The following is a 19,088-nucleotide window of genomic DNA, read 5'->3' as shown; positions in this document are numbered from 1 at the left end:
CATTTTCTCAGTCTATGACCAGTCCTGTTGCAGTAAATATTGATATGTAGGAGAGTGCACTGTAAGGGGTTCTTTTGTGGAGAACATCCGCAGCTCAAGCGGACATTACTTCACACTCTTTTGCTATGGTTATTAACCCCAGTGCACCCCTATGTTGGTAATAGGAAGAGCGGGTGTGCCTATTATTACGCTCACATTTAGATGATAAACAGAACTTAACATTTTATATTTACAGGTCAGATGGAAAATTATAAACACTATTAAAGATCCATTGTTAATAATTTACATTAACATTTCTTTAGCCAACTTCATTAGGTCCGAGAAACAAATGAAAGATGTATTGAGCCTTTGTGCTCTACTGAAGCACTTATTCAATATGCTTTGTTTCTTTTCCATAACACCAATACTGAGCTCAATTGAAATAAACACTCAGATGCTACCTTGACATGAAGTAGCATATTTATCACAACATGTTAAATAGGGGAATATAGGGCCAATTTAGAGTTGCTACGAAATAATAGTTGTCTGCTTACATTGCCAGACAATGGGTAGGTGTGGGAACATTATGGTCGGGCTATGGGTTAGGTGCATTGAGAGCTTGCCTGGTTGGGGTAAGGTCTCTGAATTTGGTTGTCTTGTTTGTCACATGGTGATGTGTAACAGAGAAGGCATAAAAAAATCCATAGTTTTATTGCCATGGTTACCAGCATCAATCTTATTAAATATATAATATCACCATTTAAAATTAAAGGGATTTTTATACAAAGATCAGACTTTCAATACAAATGTTCTGAATTTTAGTTTGCTAAAAAGATTGCATGTTTGCCCTGACACAGTCAGTAATACAGATTGGAATGATGCTTTAATTATTATGCTCCGCTTAATATTTGTCCTAATACCCATTTAAAAGGTAGATCTAGTTATGTGGAGAAAAAAGCAGATCACTGCAGGCAAAAAAATGGGGCTATGTACAGGTCCTATGAATTAAACACACTTTATTAAAGTGTTTATTAATAAAGTGTTTTTAATCCATAGGACTTGTGCATAGCCCCATTTTTCCCCCTGCCGTGCTCTGCTTTTTGTCTCCACATTCCTGGATCTACCTCCTAACGTCAGCTGGAAGAGCGCACAAGAAGACAGACTTCAACAATTGTGAGTAATATACCTGTGATTACTATCTGCACTCACTGGGATGAAGATTTCAAATGTTTACAACTTTACTTCATGCTCTATGGGTTGTATGCCTGTAGAACAGGAGAACAAGCCATAGCTGTCCTCACAGGCGGACAGTGGCTCCTCTATCCAGGCACATACACATACCCCCACATTGGAGCAATGAATATGAGACTCTATCATACAAGTTACTCGTGTGAATGATCTTCTGTCTACAAAACAATCAGCTGTATTAGTATATGCTGTTTTGTCCATTACTCTGAAGCACTGGTATTTGGAACTTTGTTCTTCTTTTGCCTTGTAATATCTATTTAACTTAATTAAAATAATTAATATTGCTTTCTTTTTACATATATACATCCATGCTATTCGGTTCACTAAAAGGTTAATAAATCTTATAGCCTATATCGAACAGCAAAAGCAACGAGTCTCTTGTACACAACTATCAAGTGTAAAATAGCAAGCGAAACTATAGCACAAATAATACTAAATGTCCATCTGGGTCCCAGGTGTGCGTAGCTCTGGCTGACAAAGACAGGTGCCAGCGTGCGGGCTGCACTACCAGCAGCTGTTAACCAGCCCATGTATACACCCTAGAAGAAAGAAGGTGCATGTCAGTGCTGTAATAAGCTAATTGCTTACTGTCCAACAAGCAATCTGGGTTCATTTGACGTGTACTAGAGTAGATTAACATAAAGGGGGGGGAGAGGGGGGAAGAGAGACATTCACAGGGTTAAACATGACCTGGGGTTTTATCCTTGGATGGGATGCAGCATAATAACCTAAAAGCAAGGTATGGCGTGATATTTGGTTACTGATTCTGAATAAATGTTGAGTTTGTCAATTTGAAAAGTATATTTCTCTGCATTCCAGAAAAACTGCAGTCATTAATACTATGTTAACTTTAATCGTAGAAGCAAGCGTTTTAACAGTATTTAATTTTTGTTTCCATCGAATTGTATTGTCCCTTTAATAGAGATGTACTAAACTATGGCATTGAATTTTGAACATACACAGCTGCCAGGAAACAAGAAATTAATAAGCTTCACAAAAAGAAAATAGTTATACTCCGAGAGCAAATGCCTTAATAGCCTTTGCGCAAATATCGCAAAACATTTTCACACCGAACAGCGGCATAATCTTACATCTAAAGATCACCAATGCTACACCAGGAATGTATAACCACACATGCAAAAACCTCTGGAGTGCAACACAGGATTAGGTTAAAATGTCTGTAAAAGGAATAACCAGGCTTGTGGAAAGCTTGCATTAATAAACGTATTTTAACAGTCTGTTGGTTTGTCTCGTGTAGGCTGGTTTGACGTCTTTAAATTTGAGGTGGATCTTTCTTTATTGAACCAGTAAAAGGCCAATGTTCATTGGACCTGAACCTGCTATTAAGCTCAAGTGAAACGGATTGTATCTGCAAAATTCTCAAAAGCCATAAACTTAATTGTCTTGGCTAACTGTTAACTGTTAAGTATGTCAGCGTATAAGATTTATTTTTTTCACACTGTAAGGTTTGGGCACTCTGGAATGCCCTTCCCCTCAAAACCTGATTAGCACCCTATCTAGCCACCTTAAAACACCTTGCTTAACAAAGCCTGAGTAGCTCCGCGGCTAATACTATACACCGGATACATAAAGCTTGGCCCCTTGTAGACGGACTTACCAGAACACGCTCCTGCTGTCTCTGTACGTCCTTCCTACCAATTGGATTGTAAGCTCTTAGGAGCAGGGACTCCTCTTCCTAAATGTTCCTTTTAAAGTCGAAGCACTTATTCCCATGATCTGTTATTTATATGATTGTCACGTGTATTACTACTGTGAAGCGCTGTGTACATTAATGGCGCTATATAAATAAACCCCTCACACAGTGCAATTAGATGGCGCTTTTACACACCATACACAAAAAACATGGCTCAAAGTGATTTCGCTGTGAATTAAGTAAAGATAGGGTAAATAATGCTCAAAACACCTCTGGTAAGGACTTGTTTCCGAAGTCCAATCTTACATGCAACTCTCCACAAAATCCAGAAGGAGCAAGTACCCCAAGAAAGAGAAAAAAAGAATATCCAGTGTACAATGTGTATGAATAGTTATTTTGATCCAATCTTGGCTCGTATAGCAGCCCACTTACAATGTTAAAGTTGATAAAACGCCTTTTCCTAACTGTGGCAATCTGTTAGCTTCTTGTCAAGGATGAGAGGTATATGTAGGTAATCCCTCAAATATGGAGAGAAAGAAGAGACATAGTGCAACTTCGAGATAAACAAATATGTATTAAGAGTCATGTACTAGCTACTCACACTTTGTACATGAACAATAAGCATATAACAGAAGGAAGACCCCACGTATCAATCACCGCTGTGCAGCTCAGATGGTCTGGATGCTCGGCCGGCTGCGATCCTGCAATCCTCAGGAGAACACTCACTCCCCTCCGTACCTTTTGTGTCTGACGTCACTTCCCGTCACGGACGTCACTTCCGGTTTCGCCAGCGGACTCGCTGCTTAACGGTTAGGCGTCTGGTACTGGAACAGTTTTCCCTCCCACAATTTAGAAGTGATCTCAACGCGTTTCACAGCTTGAATGCCGCTTCATCAGGAGATTATGCCCTACCCCCTCCTGTTACTCTATAAATACCTCCCATAGGTCAATTACGGAATTGGGGCAAGTTGAATATAATTGCTCCTTCTGGATTTTGTGGAGAGTTGCTACATACTGAGATGAAGTCCAATTAATATATTCTGAAATAGTGACCCCCGTCATTTTGGAACATGCTAAAGTATTTATTTCTAAATGTCTATCCCACATCATATGTAGGAAATAAACACTTTCGCTACCAGAGTGGACAAAATGCATTGCAAATCAATATGGAAAAAACAGGCAGCGTATTACTCTTACCTGTGGTTTTGGTCCAAGGATCTTCGAGTATAAAGTGTATGACATGACATTACAGACTGGATAGCCCAGGCCAATGAAAATGTCAGAGGTGAGATACTGGGCAAGGTGGATCACAGGCGTATAAAAACACCAGGACTGCTCTGCAGGGCATCCAGTCGGCTCCACTGTGTGATTGCTGGAGGATTTAATGCTCGATACCCAGTAGCTAGAGTTGTGAATGGTGTTATTCTGGATGTCTGTAAAAAAACAACAAAAAAAACCAGAAGACCAAGGCGCTTACAGACGTCAGTCTTGGAGGGGTGCAGTATTTTACAAGTATAAAGGTCATGGATTGGTTTTACCTTCCCACTGAATCTTTGGAAACTGATTTCCCCATGGTAATAATATGAAAAATCCAACCAAAATAGTTGCCAGTCCTCCAAGTAGTAGTACGCGCTCTCCAGTCCTGCATCAGAATGGAAACATGCAACGTTTATTATAGGAAGGCTAACGGTTCAACTCAAAAACAGTGTAGGCCTTGAACGCTCACATGCCAACATCTGAGAAAAATCTAGAAAAATAATGCAAGAACATTACCGAACCAGCCCCATTCCCTAACAAAAGGCATCCAAGTAACGTACTTGCCTTTTAGAGAGTATTTTAACTGCTATGAACACAATCACTGACTCAACCCCAACTGCAGCGAGGATGACTCCATTGTAAAAAACGGCTTGTGTCCTGGTCCATGCGTACATATCCATTGTCAAAGGAGTGGCAATCCTGGGAACAGAAAAAGTAATGCTAAACTAAGAGGCTGGCAAAGACACGGACATGGAAGAAACTCACAGCAGCCGCTGTATTAAATAATATAGTACAGAACTTGGATGGACACTGCAGATCTGTAAGAGGGGAAGAAAAAGTGGCATCTAGTTATATCTTATTATACACTATACTAGTCTAACATAAGATGTTATGGTTTATGTAGCTTATACAGCAGCTTGAGGTCGCGCGCATGGTGGGGGCATCGCTACGTGCGCACACATTCGGGACTCTTCTATGCTATCTTATTGAAGGTAGCATAGTACTGCCGGCGATGTAGCGTGTCGTCGCTGCTGCAGTTTGGAGAGACAACTACATTTGTCTTTGCAGGCACGTGAGCTGCTTCAGCCAATGAGGGCGAACAAGCTCTGTGACACGTTCACCACGCCCCCGCATCGCCTCCCCAATTTCCTGCAGCCAAGTGCACAGATCGCTGTGGCTGCAGGAGTGTGCCGGGGGCACGCTCGGTAGCCCGCGCTGTCACCGCGAGCGCGGCCTATGTCTTCAGAGGTCTTGAGAAGCTCGGCAGCAATATTGGTGAAGAATTCTCATGTGAAAGGAGAGAGTGGGAGACAGCAAGAGAGGAAATGATGGGAGGGTTACAAACATCTTTAAAAAATGTTTATTGAAATTCAGTAGTCACCACATAATGCACAGAGAGAACAGCGCACAGGGAGTACCATTTTAGGCTTTTTTTTTTAGTTAAATAATAAAACAAATAGATTTCAAAAATGCAATCCCCTAAAAAAACACACAAATGCCTTTATTTCTTCCAGTTTGTATTTAGAACTCACGATTCGCATTTTATTGTTAAAAAGCAAAATAACTTCTTATGCAGCTATTTTACAGACCTGAAAAAAATCCCATAAGCAGATCTCTTCAGATTGAAGAGAGAAATAGGGATCAGTGTAAAAATCAGAAGAAGTCTGGTACAAGTATGCTATAACTGCTACAACTAAGAACGGTATCTTTATATTACACATATTCAACATCATCCCATGTCCAATTAGGCTACCTATTTACTTTAAGATGTTAATTATACCCTCTAACTGGTTTCAGTTTTGCAAACCTAATATGTGGGATGTGGAAATGAGCCCATTAGCCAGGAATATCAACACTATTCCCTCTAGAGGTTAGATCCTGAACAGCAACAATCAATGCAACAAGGCCTTGTACTATTGGACTGTTCATTAAAGCTGCAGTTCAGTCAATATCCTGCATGTTAGTTTTTTTTAATAAATCAGTTCTGTAGTAAGAAAAAATACTTTTAGCATTTTCTGTTTTTAAAAAAACAACTTTGAAAGACCAATTTTCTTGTATTCTATTTTAACAGCCATTTGCTAAGGCACTGCCCCTTCATGTCCTGTCACAAGCTCTGGCACACCCTCTAGCATTTGTCAGTGCAGGAATGCTCATGAATATTCATGAGCTTCCACTGCCAGTCAAGCAGATTATAAACAAATGCCAGCTTTTAATATGTCACCAAATTTCGACCTATCAATACATGGAAAACGAATTGAGCTGCAGCTATACTGTTCTTTAGCTAATTAGAGATTGCACACATGAAACTATTGAAGTAAAAAAATAAATGTAAAAAAATAAATAAAAAAAAGACTGAACTGCAGCTTTAACTGAACCCGGCATTCTTCTCGTGAGGTGTATCCTCCCCTCCAGTCCAGGGGTCGCCAACTCCAGTCTTCCAGAGCTACCAACAGGTCGGGTTTTCAGGATATCCCCGGTTCAGCCTGAAAACCTGACCTGTTTGTAGCTCTGGAGGACTGTAGAGGGCCACCCCTGCTCCAGCCCCATCCTCTAAGTTCAAGAGCTCATCAAGCAGCTGTGAAAATACTTACGTTTCAAAAATGGCAAAAACAAACAAGATGACAAAGAAAAGGATGTTCGTCGAGACCACAGCAACTTGATCGATGTCCCCCTCACCTTCCCCGTCACCTTCTTTCTCCGCATCATCAGATTCTGCAAAGCGGAAACAGAACCGTTTATTCCGGGAGGGAAACAAAAAAAAGGGGGAAAGCAATGTGAAATAATTCTGTGTATGGTTGAACTGAGGAGAGATTTTCCATTGTATTGGTACGGGCAAGATTTTACATTGAACACGGATGCCTGCTGCTTCATATTGTGTTGCAATTCCATCCAGCACTACATTGTATAGCCCAATATATGTATATTACAAGATACATTGTATAGTATTAACAAAACACACAGATTCCCAACAAGCTCTGAGAAACCCCAACCATTACCACATAATATAAATATATATATATATATATATATATATATATATATATATATATATATATACACACACACACACATATATATATATATATATATATATATATATATATATATATACATAAGTGTCAAAAGCAGTGCTAGTGGGCGTGGCTAAATGTATACAACAATGGAAGTAGCTTTGGGCATTTTTGTTTTTTGTTGTATACATTTAGCCACGCCCACTAGCACTCCTTTTGACACTTATATGCATATATATATATATGTATATATATATATATATATATATATATATATATATATATATATATATATATATATATATATATGGTAATGGTTGGGGTTTCTCAGAGCTTGTTGGGAATCTGTGTGTTTTGTTAATTGTGTGTAGCTGGTCTCAGTTGCTTATGGGAAGGTAGTGGCCCCTCCCCCCCAAGGTTTAAGCTTGCCCCATCCCACTTTCCAAGCTGGCAGGTCAGTTTCATTTTGCCAGGTTACGATCCAATGTGATCATTCTTTCTGTAATTATACAGGTAAAGAATTTTCACCCAGGTGAGTGTTAGGACCTGCTACGGTCATGCCTTGTAAGTGGCAGCAGGCTCAAGACACTTTGGCCAAAGGGTTAAACTAAATTACCCTTTTACAAGAGATTGCACTGTGTATTTTTGTCACAATGGAAGTAGCTTTGGGCATTTTTGTTTTTTACAAAAGCCAATTTAAGTTTATATATTAAGCTTACTGTTAACATCAATGTGGGTCAAAACAGAATAAAAGCAGAATAAGGTGCGCTTGGACGAGCGTTGATGCTACCATGCCATCCCTTCTCACTACTAAGGTTTATTGCAATCGTTTGTATTGTCATTGTCTTGATTGCGGAGGTCATTTTAGGCATGAATCAAACAGGAAGTCATATTGTTGCCAATAACCTTAAATGAACAGGTCCTGAAATATTGCATTATTTTCTTTCATAAACTTGTGTACACATGCTGAAGCAATGCATGTTAAATAGTGTGCTTTCAATGTTATTTTAAGTCATACATTTTGCCGATGAAAATATACAACAGACTGAAGTAAAACAATAAGTGCATAATTTAATGAGTGAGGAAGTCTGCAAAACATTCCTCTGCGCTTGTCTCAAAAAATGATTCGCTAACAGACAGTGGTACCTTGAGCTTCATAGTTGATGCTGTGAACTTGCCTACCCACATCGTCCACGCTGTGTTCTCTGCAAAACAAGGTTTGTCCAAGTCATTGATCTCCAATGCACAAGGCACAAGCTTAGAATGCTGGGTGCCTGCACTGTTATGTGATGTTTAAACCCATGGAACACGCTGTGCATGTCATGTGCAAGATTTATACAATCTTTATTCTGCTCTCTAATCCAAAGGCTTCACATACACTTTACAGCAGAAAACTGCTGTAATTCTATGTCTGTTTTCTATATTATTTATATTACATAGAGAACATAATGAGGATCTGCTTGATTCACCGATTACATTTTCTTGACTATATCTTGTATGTATATATATATGCAAGTAAATAAGTTTTGGTGCTTATCCCATAAAGCAATAATAGGCCATACGATACCGGTTGCAACACGACATCAAGGGACAGCACGCAGGTAAGTAAATCAAAAATGTTCTATATTTGATAGAAGACACAAAAACCATATATATATATATATATGTATATATATATATGCAAATATAGCTGTATGCTCATCTGCATGTCTTAGGCAGGTCTGCAACCCCGCCTTTCCCCATTATCACCCAGCATACAGCACTTCCACTGCAGCAAGGGATTCTGGGAAATGACATGCAAATGAGCACACAGTGTCACTTTTTGCCTCAATAACCATTTTTAACATGGTTCCCTATAGGCTTAAGCTTGCTGCATGGTCACAGCTTCGAGCACAGCCAGGGTTAAGGTGCATACCCAGAAAACCACCCACAGACAGCTGTTTCGACCTTGATGGGTCTCATCAGTGTGGGGTTGATTTTACTGGGAATGCAAGAGAGGCTTATGGGATAGGCCAAACCATAATACTGAGTTAAGTTATGGTGAGTAAAAAAAGTGACAAAAACCCTCCACAGGAAAGCAAATATGCAAATATAGCTGTATGCTCATCTGCATGTCTTAGGCAGGTCTGCAACCCCGCCTTTCCCCATTATCACCCAGCATACAGCACTTCCACTGCAGCAAGGGATTCTGGGAAATGACATGCAAATGAGCACACAGTGTCACTTTTTGCCTCAACCATTTTTATATATATGCGTGCGCATGTATTGAAAGTAGTATCCCGCTTGGGTGCAAACCCCTGGGGACTGGAATACATAAAAGATGGACTTGATAAAGGTTCCAGTAGAGAGCCGAAACCTTGATAGTTTTGCATTAAACTTTATTCATTTTCCAAATTTCTGGAATATATATATATATATATATATATATATATATATATATATATATATATATAATGATGCAATAACATTTTAGGTTTGAAATATGTGAAAATCCTAAGGGTTTCACAAACTTTCTCTCGCCACTGTAGGTATGTAGCTATACCATAAAAGCTATATTTTGTGAATTAAAGGCTGAAAACAAGGTATACACGTTAAATCATATTTATGTAAAGTAACATCAAGATAGGCTGTTTGTTCTTCCATCTGTGCAACTTTCCAACTGTTATTTCTAATGAGAGAGGGGATGCGCGCTTCCAGTTCTTTGCCAATGTACATTTGGTCGCAATAACAATATGTGAAATCTAATATCTGGAGTGCTTGTCTAAATGTGTTATGTGTTTGTCTAGTAGCGCTAGGCTTGGCTCTTGATGAATATTGGAGTTTAATCAATTAACAACTTTATCCCAAATAGGGATTAATTTAGCACATTGCCATTAGATATGAAACATTGTGTTCATTTGCCCTCACCCCTCCAACACAGTCGCGAGCAATCAGGAAAGGTTTTATGTAACCTCTCGGGAATTAAATACCATCGATCTAGAGCCCTGTAAGGATACGGCCCCAGTGGTCATGGCTGCACGTACACCGGAGCATCTGGCGGCACGTGCACCCGTTTAAGCCGCGACCTGTGGTCTGCAGTGGAGAGCACGAGATCTGACGAGGGTGGCGTGGCAGGGGCGCAGACATGACGTCACGCGGCTGGCCAAGGCGGTCACGCATCGCGCCTCGTGCTCGCACACACGCTGACTGGGGCCTGCTCCATAGAGGGCTGTGCCTTGTGTGCGGCGCGCACGCTATTGCGTGCGCAGCCATGGCCACCGGGGACCTAGCCTAAGGCCTTGTCTATGGTAAGCGCAACCACGCATCGTCTCCCACCCGCTTACCTCTCCGGCTATTGATGGACTGCATTCAAAGCGCAGACGCGGGCGATGGGGAGGCTTGTCGGGAGTGGCCCTCATTGGCCAAACCGTTCACGTGACCCGGCCGTCGCGCAGCAGAAACAAACAATTTTGTCTCGCCAAGCATTGGTCGCCTCGGCGCACTCGCGCACTATGCACATGCGCATAGGCCTCCATTGGTTTTGATTTGCCGCTCGCGCCGTCGGAACCACTATGGACGCAGCCTAAGAGTTTCATTTAGTGACAGTGTGGCGGTCACCTTCTCAATAACAGATCAGCTCTCTTGGACTAGGCATGGCCGAACTATTGTCCGCTTCGGATTACATAACTATCTTTAAATTAATTATATATAGGGGTGAAAAGCTGGTAGACAACAAGAGTAATACCTTTTGTTATCAACACCATTCACCCATGTTCTTGACAAATAAACTGTACAGTATCTTAATGTGAAAATAAGTTAAGAATTCAGAGATAGGGATTTTATCTTGGCCTTGAAGAAACAGTAAATAGTTTTACAGTGTTATCAAAAATGAAGTTAGCAAATTTAGAGAGGCTTCCAAAGAGTAAAACCCTTGTAAATCTGGATGAAACAAGATATTCTGTGGCATGTTCAAGTTAACCCATCTTCTGACGCAATAGTGCCACACAATGTCTTGGTCCAACTCTGCGACTATTCAGCGACATTTGTCAGCGCTAATCCAGCTCCCCATGCGCGGCGATATAGGTTTAAACTTTCACTCTAGGTCCCATTTTAGGAGGTAACGTCTTGGAAAATAATTCATCTTTACTACCGCTATTTATCCAGCACAATAAAAATTAAAAGAATTTAATTTAAGATCTAAAAATATCATTTTTTTTTTTTTTTTTTAAATAAAATGACAATTTGCTTTATAGCACAATAATGCTACTGACGGGTTATGCAAGTCACCAATCTTTTTTCAATCGGACAGGATATGAAACATGATTAAAAAAACACACGAAGCATTGTAGAAAAGTGTGAAAATGTGCCTAAAGAAAGTTGCTTTTTGGTCGATTACCTGAATATGGCAAATATCAATATGATGTTAGCAATTCCAAGAGCAGCTCCCATGAGGGCCGGTGCTGTGTACATGTTCACTTGTAGGTAAATGGCTGTGAAGGTCACTCCGTTCTCTCCAATCAAAGCAAAGCAGGCCTGGAAAGCTGGCAAATAATAGAGGGAGGGTCATGAAACCTCTTCGGTGCTGATGGGACTGGTAACAAATGACATAGTAATCACACAGAAGATGATATTTGGCTTGGTAACTTTCTAAAGCCGGCACATTGGTTTATTCCCGTGACCGTCATGCCCATGGGAAAGAAATAAAAATAAAAAAATCTCAGTTTACAAACTGAACTCTTCCCTTTTAATACGTCAGTCAATTAATGTCAAAGCCTCATTAGCTATTGAAACCATTCCAGTCTTACACAATGCACATAAAAACAAGAGTAAGTGAAACCATTATTAAAAGCAGCACTGAATTCAAAATCCTATGTGTTTTTTAATAAACCAGTTGTGTAGTATTAGATACATACGCCTATAATATATATTACTGTAACTGTGCATGCAATGTCTTGTATATAATGTATAACCTTGTTCACTTATGTAACTGTATTTGTAACCGTTTATTATTTGTCATTATAACTCTGTGCCCAGGACATACTTGAAAACGAGAGGTAACTCTCAATGTATTACTTCCTGGTAAAACATTTTTATAAATAAAAATAACAATTCAGCATTCTCGCCCTACCCCCACTCTGTATGGCCTTTTTAATGATTTTCAATGTATTAAGCTTCGTTGGGTAGCTGGAGAACTATTTAGGAAGTCAAATCTGAGGAAAAATCTCTTGTAGAGGAAGACCTTTACATATCACTAGATGACGCAGCATATGAAATATCAGGGATATTGCTCTTAACCAGTCCCAGTGAATAAACTATGCATTTCTCCTTTGTTTGAAGTGATAGACAAAGGGAAGTATTAGACAATGAGAAGTCAGAACACATACCTGGACCCAGTATAAACCCTAAAGCTTGGAAAGCACTGATATTTGCCATGGCGCCCGTCCGTTCTGACAGCGATGTTGCACCAGCAACATATGATCGAACGACTGCAACATTTCCTACAATAGAATAAGTGAATACATCCAAAGCCACATATCAAAATATAGAAACATTACTCTGTAATCCAAAGAATTGTAAACATAAATAATTGTGTTATTACATAATCTGTGCAACTGTTACACCTTGTGAATAAAGCCACTTATAGCATAAATACCACTGTTGTGTCAACAATCACCCAGGATACTATTAACACTGGGAGATGGGACTCACCTGAGCTGCTTTCAAAGTTTCATGCAGTGCCGCCATCTCTTTATTTCACGTGTAAATTCTCTATTTAAAGTTGTATGTATACTCCAACATACCTGCTCCAAAGCCCACCAACGCCCGGGCAATCAGCATGTAGTACTTGTTGTGTGAAGCAGGCACATGGACGTAGGCGTAAAGGCAGCTGGCTGCCACCAGAATAGTTATGGAGACAACAAGAGGCTCTCTTCTTGGCCGGTGGTTGGACCACAAGCCAAACATGGGTGATGCCACCATCTGGCCCAGGCTGTAGGACGCTATAACCCAACCAAGGAAACTCGTATCTGCGCTCACATCGATCTAAGGTAAAAAGGTGAAAGAGATGAACACTGGACACGGATCAGTGCAGATTACATGGAGTACAGGCTATAGTGGTCACAAATTGTATTGCTCCATGGACGGGTAAATTATGCCATAGGTTATACAGTATATTGTCCAATGGCTTACTTAAATTTGGGATACACATAACAGTTAGTGAATATATATTTGTAGTATGAAGTAGGGAAATACTGTAGTTGGAAGTTTTGGGCCAAATTGCCCTAATTTATTGTCAAAATAAAATGTATACATTACAGTCTAGGACAAACCTTTTGAAGATATGGCCATATTGACGTCATCACAATTGAAAACCCTGAGGGGAAAAAAATACTGAGTAAGATACCTGTGGCTACAAAAAATATGTTCAGTAGCATATTATTATACTCTTATAATCATATTAAAGCAAAGTCTCGTCCACCAAACCTCAGTGCTTTAAGACCATTGACTTATGGCATTATTGTTCTGTAGCAGTACAGTGTTTAGTAAATGACGTCTATAGCTTCGGGTATAAGATTTGTCTCACCAGCACAAACCTTCAAACATCACTACTTTGATAGCAAATACAAGCCAGTACGAAACATGTTGATAGATGTATGTATGTATGTATGTATGTATGTATGTATGTATATATATATATATATATATATATATATATATATATATACAGTGTTCGACAAACCTATACATTTGCTCGCCCCGGGCGAGTGGATTTAACCCCCGGGCGAGTAAATATTGGCCCAAGCAGCACACGTTTGGTACTAGGTGGCGAGTAGATTTTTTGGTGATTTGTCAACCACTGTATATATATATATATATATATACACATATACACATATACACATATACACATATACACATATACACATATACACATATATATATATATACATATACATACACATATATATACACATATACACATATATATACACTTCTGGTCATATATATATTGTTAAAAAAAGATAAAATATATATATATATATATATATCTTTTTTTAACAGTAAAAAATACATATTTATTTACTGCTACATTTATTTCTCTCAGTCTCTCCATGATAGTGCATCTCCAGTAGAGGTGTCTCCATTTCTTCTATTGCCTGAGTTGTACATCAAGTGAAGCTTGCAATATATCAGAATAGTGGAGAAAGCAAACACACAAAGCCAAAAGAAACACACAGATCTACCCTGGGACGGAAACCCCAGATGCCCGGTCAGGGAGAGACTAAAAGAAATGCTTTTATTGACAAGTAAAAATGTGTCTGTTCTCCAGCGTCCCCATAACAGGGCCTCACCATAGGGACATCCCATAGCAGTTCGGCAGACAAAGAGAGGGAGCGATTACTGTACAACTGGCTGGAGGACCTACCTCACAAAACTGGTCTCCACTGAAGCCACCAAGTCCAATTTGTAATGTTTAGTGAATGTGTGTAACAAAGACCAGGTGACTGCCTTGCATAACTGTTCAGATGTGGCTTGTTGTTCAGTAAGACTCCTGGATTGTTCTTCTGAACCCACCCGGCTAAGGTTGCGTTGGATGCTGCATTTCCCTTCCCGATGCCAGAAAACAGAACACATAACCTTCTAGACATGCTTACTTTCTTTGTAGATATATTGTGGTGAAAATGGGGGTAATCAGCGCATTAATAAAGGCAGTGTGCTCAGCTGGTTACCCCCTATTTCGTATTGGGATGAAGGGGTTAATTTTATATGCTGTTCCCATGTACCATTCTCCAATCTATGCATTGTTGTCCCTACCTGCAGTGCTGAATAACAGGAGCCGTTCCATTAAGACTGCTAATTTAGGAACGGAGTGAGCCAGCACCCTGATTTTTGGTGGGCAGCCTCAGTGTAACCCCCCAAGAACACATATATTAAAAATATAACTTTGTCATAAGGGAAACATATATTTTTGATAAAGTGCCTTTCTGTTGCAGTTTAAAACTGTACCAGCAGGATGCTATTTTTTTCTGCCTGCCTTTGTAATGCATTAAGGAACAAATGTTATGCATACATGAGCCCCCTGGTGGGAGATGCCGATGGGTCTAGGGACGTGTGGGGGGGGGGGGGGTAAAAGACCCCAGAGTCTTAAAGTGTCACTTAATCAGGATGTTTCTGAGTAGCAGATCCTGTTACTCATCCTGGATATTTCACACAATGGGACCAAACTCCAGACATTGCGTCCCCAGAAATGAGTGGCCCCTTTTTACTTAGCAGTGCTACCAAGCTGCTTACTGAGCATGCTCAGAGTTACCTGGGCTGGCTGTAGGATTTTCTCATGTGACATGGCAGGTTCTGATAGGAGGAAGATAATTCCTTGCCAATGGGATGAGGCTAATGTAACACTTCACCGGTCCTTGTCCTTAAAAATGCTTGTAACCCTCATTCCTAGGCTGTTGCTGTTGTTACCTGATTTCTTCAAGCGGATAAGATCTAAGTACAGCGGCTACGATTCCAGAACGCAAGGGGTTAAAAACATCGCAACAAGGAAACTTGCCCTGCTTCAGGATTTCGTTAGCCCTGGGGATTCCAGAACGAACCCCAAAGAACCAGAAAAGACTTTGCACTTTCACAGAAGGATTGGACTGGCTATTTATGTGGCAATTTGCAAAAGGACTACATTTTTAAAAGACAATCTTCTGGTGCTTTGCACCTTTCTGGACATTATCCCCTGTTCCTCTACCCGTAAGTGTAATTATTAAGTGTATTATGCAGTTGTCGTGTGTTTGCCTATCAAGGGAATAAATCTCAGTTTATTTTGCTCAACCTGTTCTGCTCAATCAGGATCCACAAAATATAAATGTGTTATTAAGTGCGTCTCCCGTCACATATATATGTTTAGTGTTCTTAATATAATGGAGACGCACTGTCATGGAGACGCCTGAGAAATAAATGTTAATTTATAGGCCATAATCATAACCATGTGTGTCAATGCAGACCTAGTGACAAAAAAAAAAAGAAGTAAATGTGAAGCTAAGATTTAAAGATTTATTTCTATATCCGCCAAAGTCCATGGGGAATTGTGTCCAAAAACAGCAACAACATTCGCTTCGATGGATATAGAATAAGCCCCTAAAAGTCAGACAATGTAGAAACAATGAGTTACTGTATCTGCTGGGATTTCCCACTGAATTGTATTCCTGCTGGTTTATTGTCCTAGTAGCAAAGGATGCATTCAAAATGATTGGGCATTCTACAGAGATGATTAAAAACACTAATGGAGACTGGGCTATTGGGGCAGTTTGCCTTCATCCCTCGTATTTTTGGAAGAAAAAAATATAGTTGGATTAATCAGGAAATTTGTAAACAAAGCATATGTTGGCCACTTTTACTGCCCACCTACACGTCTTAGTTCTCCACTGGCTGTACGGCATATTAACCACTTCTTAGTATCAACATATGGAAGAAGGTATAAGAAGTTATGAACTCACCCACACTGCTGAGAAACATAGTGAGGTACATAACCCGGATGGACCACCACCTGCTTTTAAGATGCTGCTGGGATTCCACAACATCGCTGAAACAAAGAACAACATGACAAAAACAGCCTTAGGCCGCGGCCATGGTGCAAGCGACGTGCGCGCTGCGCAAACAAAATAAAGTAGCTCTACCAGGCCGGCCATAGTGCACACGAGGAAGCGCGACGGAGCGGCAGATTTTTGAACAGACAAATTATTTTGCCTTTTCGCGTCATGTGAGTGGTTCAGCCAATGTGCTCCGTCGCGCGCCTGCACTATATCCAAGGCCTTTCTCAACACCGCTAAATACTATCCCTTATACCAAAACACCAGCCGTTTTCCTGCTGATAGCTTGATAAGGTATACTACACTTACACATACATATTGTATCAAATTATAGAACATGCTCAAATTGGTATGTTAAAAAATGACAGCAAATAGAAATACCACTGAGCACATTCTCAGATCTGAGACAGGTCCACAACCTTGCCTTTCCACATTCTCTTAGCATACTATGCTTCCACTGCAGCAAGGGATTCTGGGAAATGACAGGCAAATGTGCACACACAGTGTGTCACGCTTTACTTCTGGTCTATTTTAACATGGATCGCTATAAGCTTATGTCTGCCGCATTACAAATCACAAAACAAATATATAACTAATTTGACCTACTAAAGCCATCTTTTTGCCGTTGTGAGAATTTCGGTATTGTTAGCCAGTTGCTGCTATCTGTTCTTAGGCAGCAACACTGCAGCTCAGCTATCGGTTCATTACTTCACTAGCTTTGGAAGAGTGGACCAACTACTGCAATCTACAACACACATCACTGCGAAATGCTCAAAGAACTAGATTGGTCATCACTAGAGTCTAGGCGCAAAGTTCACCTTTCCTGTCTCACCCTCAAATACTTTCTGGGCAAGCTACCCAGCTACCTGATGCTAATTGAATCCCTCTCACTATTACAGGTAACTTAAGGGTTATTTTTTTTTGTCGTCCATATAGCGAATACTTTGTAATATCAAGTTATTACAGACTACTCTGGGTTACCATTTGGCATCTTTGTTTGGGTAGTTCTCTCGCCGAGACTGAAAAGCAGACTACGATTGAAGCATGAAAGTGAATATACAGCTGCAGGGCAAATCAGGAATACAGTGTGACATTACATTGTAAAGTACAGATTACTTTAGTTATGTTTCCTTGGATAGTCACACTCTTACCCGCCATGTTGGGAGTGCAGGAGGGGTGAGCACTCATCGTCACTTGCACGGCTGGAAGCCATCCTGCCCGGCCCTGATTAGGATCTGCCACAACGCTTACACTACACGGGGGACACGTCCAACCCCTCACCAACCATGGGTAGAGTCACAGCCACCAGTCCCATAGGCAAAGGGACAAATACCAATAGGGGTGCTTCAAACACAGTGCAATGGAGGCAATCACAACACAGCAGCACCAGTATGCTACATACACAACATCAAGGGTCAGCGTGTCTCTGCTCTACATGAGTTATTGTATGTTATACTATGGCAATCATCCGTCATGCTGATGCCCCAATTACATCAATTTGCTGGTTTATGGCTATTTCACAGTGAGAAATATTACAAATGGGCAAATTGAGTTAGGGATATATTATTGCTTATTTATAGGGCACGTACATCTATCACAGTGAGGCATAACAAGGAATGTAACAGTACCGTAATAATAACATAACACAAGTATATGGAGTTGTAACACTGAGACAACAGGTAAGTTGGTCCCTGTATGGAGAAGCTTATACTCTCTACATATAGAAAGGAGAACTACAAGTAATAGTGGTGACGTTTAAATCAACCACAACCTGCCACAATAATCCCCAAATATCAGATCACAGATATGTTAACCTCCTTGTACTGAAATCAGATGGGATATATGTTCATGGCAAAGTGCTAGTTTGTATCAATGAGACTCAGTTGAGGTCTAAAAGATTCTAGTGCCACTAATCAGTCAGAGGTGAGGGTGGAAATCAGGGCTAGCCCCTCTGTGTGTCTGACAGCATCCATGAAATGCAACCGCTAGAACCAGAGACCCCCCCAAAAAAGACACCATACGCCCCAGAAACGCCAGTACATGACATGATAGGAGCCAGTTGATCGCCCCTTCTCTCCCAGGGACAGCAGGGCTCAGTGAGGTCATGTGACAGAACCGACTGCCACAAGGTTGGCTGAAGCACCCGGCGCCATCTTGGCTGAGGGTAATGCAACCGCACACAGCGTATAAAGAGTGTGTGTATGTTTCCCTGTCCCACCCTAAAAGCAAATTATACGTGATTTGTTTGGGCTATAACTTCCACACTGTATCTGAAAACTTTAAGTGCCCCACACTTGCTGGCATCTGCCACTCTCCAAGATGGCGGCCACAGCTTCTACCGTCAACTGAGCGCGTGGGGGTTGTCATGTGACCCGAGCG

The 19,088-nt window shown here is 40.5% G+C and overlaps 1 protein-coding gene across 1 annotated transcript; it reads right to left on the bottom strand.

The window, feature by feature from the left end:
- Positions 1-1,052: 1,052 nt before the first annotated feature.
- Positions 1,053-19,073, bottom strand: MFSD8 (major facilitator superfamily domain containing 8). The gene is made up of 12 exons (XM_075615449.1): positions 17,861-19,073; positions 16,617-16,702; positions 13,458-13,501; positions 12,930-13,170; positions 12,513-12,626; positions 11,525-11,669; positions 8,296-8,354; positions 6,730-6,850; positions 4,703-4,837; positions 4,420-4,523; positions 4,079-4,314; positions 1,053-1,766 (listed from the first exon to the last, which is right to left on the bottom strand). Exons 1-12 carry the CDS (start codon positions 17,920-17,922, stop codon positions 1,569-1,571), a joined length of 1,545 nt encoding a protein of 514 aa, XP_075471564.1. The 5' UTR covers positions 17,923-19,073; the 3' UTR covers positions 1,053-1,568.
- Between the last annotated feature and the right edge of the window lie 15 nt (positions 19,074-19,088).

Source organism: Ascaphus truei, chromosome 1, assembly GCF_040206685.1.
Source record: "Ascaphus truei isolate aAscTru1 chromosome 1, aAscTru1.hap1, whole genome shotgun sequence".
Classification (NCBI taxonomy): Eukaryota; Metazoa; Chordata; class Amphibia; order Anura; family Ascaphidae; genus Ascaphus; species Ascaphus truei.
Note: the sequence above shows the minus strand (reverse complement) of the source record. Positions and strands in the feature narration are given on the sequence as shown.